Source organism: Sinocyclocheilus rhinocerous, unplaced genomic scaffold (genome assembly GCF_001515625.1).
Source record: "Sinocyclocheilus rhinocerous isolate Xijiao unplaced genomic scaffold, SAMN03320098_v1.1 scaffold262, whole genome shotgun sequence".
Classification (NCBI taxonomy): Eukaryota; Metazoa; Chordata; class Actinopteri; order Cypriniformes; family Cyprinidae; genus Sinocyclocheilus; species Sinocyclocheilus rhinocerous.
Window position 1 is genome coordinate 884,724 of NW_015641038.1, and position 10,080 is coordinate 894,803.

Consider the following 10,080-nt stretch of genomic DNA (forward strand, 5'->3'; position numbering starts at 1 on the left):
CTACTCGCTCTTGACAAGTAAGTTTGAACATCATCCCTGACCACCAAAGTGTCTGGAAATCATGCTGATAGGACTTTAGATACTTATTATGATAATATAAAGACAATTTTATTTTCTCTGTGGCCTATTTACTGTTGAAACAGGAAGTTGGGCAGGACGTATTGTCATAACTGTTGTTGTTGTTTTAATATAACCTGTAGCCTTTCGGTTAGCATTAGGTAGAGGTGACATTCTCATTCTAGGACTGGACAAAAATCTGTATTTTTGGCCTGTTTTCTTGGTAGAGAAATACTGTAAATGTAATGTTTTTATTTTCTAAAAGATCATTTTAGGCGCTTTTTAGGAATACACTCGCATTCAGAGGATCTCAAAGCTATAAGACAAATGTTTATTGAATTGTTGTTGTTAGCAACATTACGTGTTAATAAAGTATTGGCACTGGTTGTGTCAGGTGGTTAGCAGAGCAGCACACTGTGCCTCACGCCATTCCTGCGCTTTTCCGGCCGGCTCCAGTAGACCGTGTGAAGACTAGTGTGAGTAATCCGGCCTATGCAGTGGAAAGCAAGCAAACCAACGGCCCGCTCCATATGGGTTATACAGCTCTGGAGATCAAGAGCAAAATGATGTCCCTGGAGAAAGCTGACTTGTGCATTGAGAACCCGCTCTATGGGTCAGATCTGCAGTACACTAACAGAGTGAGACTCTATTTCATGATTATGGCCAGAAAAAGTAGGTTGTGTTTTGAATTGCATTCATAGACCGTGCCTTTAATTGAACAGACCCAAGTTCACTACTGTTCAAAAGTTTGGGGTCAATAAGAAAGAAATGAATACTTTTTATTCAGCAAGGACACATTCGTTTGATCAAAAATTACAGAAAATATATTTATAATGTTACATCATTTCTATTTAAAATAAATGCTGTTCTTATATATTAAAAAAATATATATCCTCATTTCACAGAAATATTAAGCAGTACAACTGTTTTCAGCATTGAAAATAAGAATTTTTTCTTAAGCACCAAATCAGTGTACTATAATGATTTCAGAAGGATCATGTGACACTAAAGACTGCTGAAAATTACATTTTACCATTACAGTAATAAATAACATTTTTAAATGTATTCACACACAAAATAGTTATTTTAAATTTTAACAATATGTAACAATGTTACTGTTTTTACTATAATTTTAAATAAATAAATGAGGCCTTGGTGAGACATCTTTTAAAAACCTTAAAACATCTTATTGGCCCCAAACTCAATAGTCATTTGTCTTGTGTAATTCTTTTCTAATTGATCACTTGAATGCATAATAATAGTTAAAGGTAATGATTTAACTATTAAACTCTTGCATAAAGGTGGACAAAGTCATCATCAACCCTTACTTTGGCTTGGGAGCACCAGATTATTCCAAAATCCAGATTCCAAAGGGAGACAAATGGCAGCACAGTATGACCAGCGTCACAGAAGACAAGTCAGTATATGCACTTAAAGTGCCAATGTTCTGTGTATTATATTATTAAGACATTAATAATCAGAGATTATCAAATACTAAATCCACATTAAGAATCTAAATATACATCTGTTGGTGGATTGATCATGATTTTTGTCACCACTCTGTGTCCTGTAGAGAGCGCCAGTGGGTGGATGATTTCCCTCTGCACCGCAGTGCCTGTGAAGGAGACACTGAGCTTCTGTCCAAACTACTGGACAGTGGTTTCTCGGTTAAACAGCTGGACAGCGACCACTGGGCACCCATTCATTATGCATGCTGGTATATAACAGCTTCTTGTTTCTTTAAATAAGTAATTACATATGAAATATTTGTTTAGGTCAGAAACATGAGATCACTTGGATCCCTTTTCCTTCTCTTCTGCCCATCGTCTCTCCACTTTGCTCAATTAATTTATATATTAGGCCCTCAAAAATATAAACCGATATGTTTTTCCTCTGACTACAGGCATGGAAAGGTGGAGGCCACTAAGCGTCTGCTGGAGAAAGGGAACTGTAACCCCAATCTGTTGAACGGCCAGCTGAGCTCTCCTTTACACTTTGCAGCCATTGGGGGTCATGCAGAAATTGTACAGCTGCTTCTGCAGCACCCGGACATAGACAGAGTGAGAAATACAATATTTTATATTTAATTGTCTATGCTAATTTCCCCTTTTTTATATTCAGATTACCTGTGCCTTCAAAACACTATTAATTTAAATTAAATATAATATAAATTATATTAATATAATTAATGTATTAACAAAGTAATATTAATATAATTTAATTAAAAACACTTTTTTAACTTGAATAACAAACCTCAAAATGAATAAACATTTTTCATATTGTACAGTTTTTAGTATTTTATTTTATTATTTTTTTATTTACTTGTTTAGAGTAAATAGTGTAGCATTTATATATATATATATATATATATACACAAATATTATTATCTTATCTTCTGTATGGGGTGTCTATGACAGCCCTATGAACGGACACTTGTAGTGATGGTCAAGAATAGCGATCTGGGTCTCTAGGACCAACTCTATAGCGCTATCACCAGTTAAAAAATTCAATATTGAAATGGTTATAACTTTTGAACCCTTTTTTCTAGGAAAATTACTCTGATTAACTCTCCTCAAACTGTACACATTCAATATCTTACATTAAAGGATTAGTTCACTTCCAGAATAAAAATGTCCTGATAATTTACTCACCTCCATGTCATCCAAGACGTTCATGTCTTTCTTTCTTCGGTCGCAAAGAAATTGAGGAAAACATTCCAGGATTTTTCTCCATATAATGGACTTCAATGGGGACCAATGGGTTGAAGGTCTAAATTGTAGTTTCAATGAAGCTTTAAAGGGCTCTACACGATCCCAGCCCGAGAAATAAGGGTCTTATCAAGCTAAACGATCGGTCATTTTCTTTAAAAAAATTTTAAATTTATATACTTTTTAACCACAAATTAAGCTTGAACACCTAGTGTTCCAGAGATATAAAGATTTTTGCAAAAACGGACCGAGTCGCACAGAAATGACTGAACAGATTTTTGCTATTCGCTACAGTTCCGTGCCTGTTTGTTGATTTATGCTAGTTAGCTTATCATGCTAATTGGTTAGCATCCTAACCGGTTGCTATTCTTTCTAATGTGGCTCTTCAGCTATCAGGTTAACCGTAAGCTTTAAGTTAAAGTTAGCATTAAGTTAGCTTAGCATGCTAATCTGTTTAACATGCTAAGGAACTTTTTTGGTGAGCTCATTCTCACACTCAATCCTCTCCTCAGCAGCCTGATGAACATGCATGAGCGACTAGCTCAGTGTGTTATACCACAGATCCCGAATGTTTAATGTCATGGGTTCGCAATTCAGTGTGACACATGCCCAGACTGCAAGAGGTACTGTGGAGAGAAATTATGCAAAAGTTGCTTCTGTTCCTGATGTTGTGCCTATGAATGATTTTGTTTGAATTTATTAAATACTACATGCAGTGAATGTATATGCAAAGTCTTAATTTTTAGTTGATTCTCACTTTGTACTATGGTGCTTTGGCATCCATATGAACACATTTCTCGGTGGCGCTATGAGATAAGTGATGTGACTAAGAGGTTGTTGGTTCAAGTCCCATGTAGAGCAACTTCATAAAATTGTGTTTTTACACTTTGAAATGTTTTTACACTTCGATTGCTTGCATATGTGAGTAAGTGATGTACTAATCATTCTCTCTTTTTTGGATTAGAAATGAGTATGTTTTTTATTCATTGTGTTCATTCTCACCTGAGCCTCTGTTTATTTTGAGTTTATTCTCACTTGCACTACTGAATTTCAGCAGCAAAATGAACACGCATCTTCTTAGTGGCGCATGGTGATGAGCAACAAACAGTCGACTTGAAAAGTTGGGTGTTTAAATCCTTTGTGGTGTAATGTACAACTTGCCAAGTGTGCTCAAAAGTTTATTTTGCTCAGCAATGTACTTATTTCTAAAACTTTTTAGTAATCTTAGGATGGGTAGGACATCTCTCTTGACTTTCAAAAATCTGAAAATCTTTGCAATAGAGCAATAAACCCTGTGGATAAGCAGTCTGCAGAATGGATAAATGGATGGAATAGCAAACTATACTTCTAGAAATGGCTAATTCACTTTTAGCACATTACTACCATGTTAGATAGATAGATAGATAGACAGACAGACAGACAGACAGACAGACAGACAGACAGATAGATAGATAGATAGATAGATAGATAGACAGACAGACAGACAGATAGACAGATAGATTGTTTTTGGGATTTTGTTATGATTCAATCTCTTTTCATTTTAAGCATATTGAGGACCAACAGAAACGATCCCCCCTTCAAGTATGTGAAGAGAACAAGCAGAACAGCTGGGAGGAGGCGGTGAAACTCCTTCAGCAAGCCAACAATAAACCAGTGAGAGTGAAACTACTTTGTTCTACTACACAGTGCTTCTGCTCCACAGAGCTACAGTTCTATATCGCCATTGTGAAGTCTTGTAGATACAGAGTAGCGCGTTTTGGTGTGTTTCAGTATGAGAAGGTGAGAATTTATCGCATGGATGGATCGTATAGGACTGTGGAACTGAAACATGGGAACAACACAACAGTGCAGCAGATTATGGAGGGCATGAGACTGTTGCAGGAGACACAACAGTACTTCACCATCTGGATCTGCTCAGAGAACCTCAGTGAGACACCACACCTGATAAAATACACCCACAACTCAAGTCAGATATCACCTTCACTTACTTTTGTAACATTTCTGTCCATTACATCAGATTTTGCCTCATGATTTTCTTATTTGATCTAGATTGAGACAAATCTGACCTGTGGTGTTTTTCAGGTCTGCAGCTGAAGCCATACCATAAGCCGTTGCAGCACTTACGGATCTGGAGCGAGATAGTAACTGATCTCACCGCTCTGGACCCCCAAAGGGAAACTCCACAGCTCTTTCTGCGCAGAGATGTTCGGCTACCCTTAGAAATAGAAAAAAAGGTTGATGCCACAACATTATTATATTTTGTCTATCTTTGCTCAATCTGTTTTTGCTCAATAATTCCACCTGATCCACATGGTGTTTTGAAAGCAATGGTTTAGAGCAGGGGTCCTCAACTCTGGACCTCGAAATCCACTTTCCTGCAGAGTTTAGCTCCAACCCTAATCAAACACACCTGAACAAGCTAATCAGGGTCTTCAGAATGACTACAAAGTTGCAGGTAGGTGTGTATAATCCAGGTTGGAGCTAATCTCTGCAGGAAAGTGGATCTCGAGGTCCAGAGTTGAGGACCCTAGTTTGGAGTCTCCTACATTCTTCTGTGAAATTCATGTAAACTTCACTCCTAGGTTGAAGATCCAAAGTCCATCCTCATTCTGTTTGATGAAGCTCGTCACTGCCTCCTCAAAGGCTTCCTATCAGCATCAGATAGCAAGCTAATTACTCTCGCCAGCCTCCTCCTGCAGATTATTTATGGAAACTATGACAGCAAGAAGCACAAGCAGGGCTTTTTAAAGTATGTAGCTCATTCCTCATCGATTGCCCCATATTGACAATTACTGTTTCCGTGTTTGTGGTAAAAGACATGAATATTTCTTGTTTAATGCAGTGAGGAAAACCTCAAATCCATAGTTCCAATCTCAAAGGTCAAGAGCAAAGCACATCACTGGACTAACAGGATACTTCACGAGTACAAGGTGTGTCAATTCAGAACATTTTCTAAATGTTTGTGTTGGTAAGATTTTTAATGTTATTGCACTCTTATGTTCACAAAGGCTGCATTTATTTGATGAAAAAAATTAACATGGAAAACAACTGTTTTCTATTTTCATATTTCATGTAATTTATTTTTGTCATGGCAAAGCTGAATTTTCAGCATCATTACTCCAGTCTTCAGTGTCACATGATCCTTCAGAAATCATTCTAATATTCTGATCTGATGCGCAAGAAACATTCATAATTATTGTCAGTGTTGAAAACAGTTGTGCTACTTAATATTTTTGGGGAAACCGTCATACAGTTTTTCTGGAATCTTTGATTAATCGAAAGTTAATTATCATCTTACTGACCCCAAACTTTTGAACAGTAGTGAATACAGTATGTTCTTCTTAAAGGGGTCCTATTATACTTTTTCAACTTTAGTTAGTCTGTAATGTTGCTGTTTGAGCATAAAAAAGATCTGCAAAGTTACAAAGCTCAAAGTCCACTTCAAAAGGAGATATTTTATTTAACAGAAATCACTTTTCAAAAACTACAACGAATGACTTGTTTGGACTACAATATTTTCTGGGATTTGTGATATCACAAGGATCGACGAATGGGACGAGACCTGGTTGAGCTGCACTAGAGAAGGCAACGAGTGTTATCACTATGTCGGAGACACACTAGCTTTCCCAAGGCAGACGAATTTAGAGCGGTTACAATCATCCGGGATTAAATCGCACTCAAATTGATTTGATTTTGACGCAATATTTACACAGCACATTTCGTATTTCAGAAGGCGGGCCTTCATTTGATACAGAAACTATTCGAGCCGTTCAAGCCAGACTGGGGAGAGAGGTGTTGTAAGTTTTTCGAACAACCTTGTATGAGAGCCTTTTCTAGTACACCCCCAAAACAAAATCAAGACTTTGTAAAAGAGCATAATAGGACCCCTTTAAATGGGAACAGTCTTTCTGCAACTAGTCTGATTTTCTCAATTCTTTGTGTGTCTGTAGAATTTGAGCACCAGTGAGGGTGTGAGTAAAGAGATGCACCACCTCCAGAGACTCTTTCTGCAGAACTGCTGGGATATCCCCACCTATGGGGCGGCTTTCTTCACAGGACAGGTGTTCACCAAGGCCAGCTCCAGTACCCACAAGGTCATCCGAGTGTATGTGGGTGTGAACACCAAAGGCCTGCATCTAATGAACATGGAGACAAAAGTGAGATTTCAGTCACTTTAAATCATACGGACAGAGGCTTTCACATGTGTTGTATCCCTCAAATCTTCTGTGACATTGTGTTTTTTTTATTAATCAGGTGCTTCATCTTAGTCTGGAGTATGGGACATTTATGTGGCAGTTGGGTCAGGCTGACCAATATGTCCAAATACACAGTCTAGAGAACAAGAAGAACTTTATTGTACACACCAAACAGGTATTTGTCTCCCTTGCATCTTGACATTCATTGTGACAATGTGAAACCTGAGTTTGTGGTTTTTCTCCAGGCCGGCCTTATCATCAAGCTGCTGATGAAGTTGAGTGGACAGATCACACCAAACGACAGAGCTGCATCCGATAAATAAGCTTACGGTTATCCCGTAATGTGTTTTGATTTTTATGCTATTATAAATCTACATTACTAAGAGTTGTTTATACCAAAAGGAGAGATATACATATCATCATAAATGTTAACCTAATTCACCATGTAATATTTTCTTACTGTATATAATATCATATGCATTTTATAATGTCATGATAAATTTTAACAGTTTTTGTAAATATTAACATTTTAATAAAAAAAAATCACAAAAAGAGCCCTTATAAATTTCCCATCATTATTAATCAGTTTGAAGCATGTTTTGAAGAATAATAAATAAAAGCCTTTATTATTTATTTTCTGATACACTGGGAGAATAATCAGCTTTCAAAATAATTATCCACATGTAAGTCAGTAATATAATGTTTAACTAATATAATATAATATAATCACAGATACATTTCCATGACCATTACAGCCATTTGAAATGACTACATTTTTCTTAATTTTTTAAAATGCTAATTTGCTAAGAGTAATTCAGACTGAATTGTGAACCTGTAAAAACAAGTTAATATAAGTTTTTAATATAGTTTTAATATAATTTTATTATTTTTGGTACACTTAATATAAAGTTTATAAAAGAAAAAACAAAATATTTGTTTTATTATTATCCAAGTGAAACGTCTATCATCCCCCTTTATAACTCTTAGACACAAGGACATGTTTTTGTGCAGATTTCCATTCGGTGTTGAAACAGAGGCTGTTTTTTCTAAGATAACTGGCTTATTCCGAATTGTCACGCCAAGCTTAATAGCAGCACATTCAGCCTCTATAATATTGTCATGTTGTTCTCTGCTTTATGACCGGAAATCTTAATCTCATTTTTATGTGCATTATTTGCATAATCTATCACATTTATGGATGCACTGAGACTTCATTAAGTCCAAGATCTCTCATTCAGCTTCCTTTAGGTGATAAATAAAAGATCCTTTAAGAGCTGACAGGATTTGGTCAGTCATGTCTTTCAATAGTTCCCTCCTTCCTTTTCTCACTTATTCCCTTGTCGCAGTCATTGTACACAACAGAAGGCAGAACACTAGACTTCTGTTCCTGTTTCTCTAGAGAACGAAAAGATTGTTCTCGGCCTGCCAAAATGATGTGAATTCTCCATTCCTCTGAGAATTCCGTGTCCACAAAAGTGATGAAAACGTTCTCGCTCTCAACAAACTGTTGAGTAACAGTGTCCGACTTCCCAACCGCTCATTTGTTTGTGGTGCTGAAAGGGAGATCTTTCAGCTGCTAAAACCCATCTAAAGGTCAGAGAGAACTTGCTGTAAAACAGAGACAGTGATGCCTCAAAGACACGACTGAGATCTTTCTCACACCCTGTTTCTCACACAATGCTTGAATGGGGGCTTAGAGGAGCAGAATGAAGGAGAAGGGGAGGGGAATCTTTTCAGTGCAACAATAGTCTTTGTCTACAATGTCCCTCCATTCTTATTGGGGTTACTGACGGGACGGGGTGGAGGGGCCGGATTGCCATAGAAACTGGTCCCAGAGCAGGAGAGGCACACAAAACAAGCTTAAAATCCGGGACGGAATCTCTGTATCGATCTCTGCAATTTAGTTCGAAGAGACAGTGTGCCAAAGAAGGAGGAAGACTTATGTGAAAGGATGGATGCAGCTTCAGTTGGGTAGAAGAGAAGGCAATGAAAAATACTGGAGCAGTATAAAAGCACTCAAATCATTTCAGAGGGACATTTGGACCAGAACTCCGTTGTGCTCGCGGTTATTGCTCGACTGGACATCACAATGAACTCCGACACTCAGTATGAGGACTCAGTATCTATCATGGTTCTGGAGAACATCAAGAACAAGCTGTTACATGCTTTCAGAACATCGGCAGAACCAAGAACCTCCGCTGAGACAGCTATTCATCCGATCGGAAAGAGTTTCCAAGTAAACGAAGAGCTTCGGAGAGCCAAAATAGATGGAGCCATAACTTGGTTAAGATCAGAACTGGTAAGTTTAGAAACCACTAACTCTATTACATCCTAAGTGACCATTAGTGTTGGATTGTTTTATTTTTGGTTTTTGATAGATAGATAGATAGATAGATAGATAGAAAAACAGATAGGTGGAAGGATGGATGATAGACAGATATATAAAAGGATGGATGGACAGAAAAACAGATAGATGGAAGGATGGATGATAGACAGATTGACATATATATATGGATGGAAGGATGGAGAGATAGATAGATAGATAGATAGATGGATGGATGGATGGAGAGAGAGACAGCTAGATAGATAGATAGATAGAAAAACAGGTGGAAGGATGGATGATAGACAGATATATAAAAGGATGGATGGACAGAAAAACAGATAGATGGAAGGATGGATGATAGACAGACAGATTGACAGATATATATATGGATGGAAGGATGGAGAGATAAAATGATAGATAGATAGATAGACAGACAGACAGATAGATAGATAGATAGATAGATGGATGGATGGATGGACAGAAAAAAGAGATGGAAGGATGGATGATAGATATATAAAAGGATGGATGGATGGACAGAAAAACATGGATGACAGACAGACAGATTGACAGATATATGGATGGAAGGATGCAGAGAGAGACAGAAAGATAGATAGATAGATAGATAGATAGATAGAAAAACAGATAGGTGGAAGGATGGATGATAGACAGATATATAAAAGGATGGATGGACAGAAAAACAGATAGATGGAAGGATGGATGATAGACAGATTGACAGATATATATATGGATGGAAGGATAGATAGATAGATAGATAGATAGATAGATAGATGAATGA

At 37.1% G+C, this 10,080-nt stretch overlaps 1 protein-coding gene across 1 annotated transcript in view; it reads left to right on the plus strand.

Annotated features, from left to right (window-relative positions):
* LOC107754293 (krev interaction trapped protein 1-like) overlaps window positions 1-7,408 on the plus strand; it is a 9,155-nt gene extending 1,747 nt beyond the window's left edge. The window contains exons 5-17 of the mRNA XM_016570683.1: window positions 1-17; window positions 452-695; window positions 1,359-1,474; window positions 1,631-1,774; window positions 1,961-2,117; window positions 4,311-4,418; window positions 4,536-4,692; window positions 4,848-4,999; window positions 5,348-5,514; window positions 5,608-5,695; window positions 6,716-6,922; window positions 7,020-7,136; window positions 7,207-7,408. The exon at window positions 1-17 is cut by the window's left edge and continues 113 nt beyond it. Of these exons, the coding sequence (XP_016426169.1) occupies window positions 1-17; window positions 452-695; window positions 1,359-1,474; window positions 1,631-1,774; window positions 1,961-2,117; window positions 4,311-4,418; window positions 4,536-4,692; window positions 4,848-4,999; window positions 5,348-5,514; window positions 5,608-5,695; window positions 6,716-6,922; window positions 7,020-7,136; window positions 7,207-7,284 (1,752 nt within the window). The 3' untranslated portion in view covers window positions 7,285-7,408. The remainder of the gene's footprint in view (window positions 18-451; window positions 696-1,358; window positions 1,475-1,630; window positions 1,775-1,960; window positions 2,118-4,310; window positions 4,419-4,535; window positions 4,693-4,847; window positions 5,000-5,347; window positions 5,515-5,607; window positions 5,696-6,715; window positions 6,923-7,019; window positions 7,137-7,206) is intronic.
* The last annotated feature ends 2,672 nt before the right edge of the window (window positions 7,409-10,080 follow it).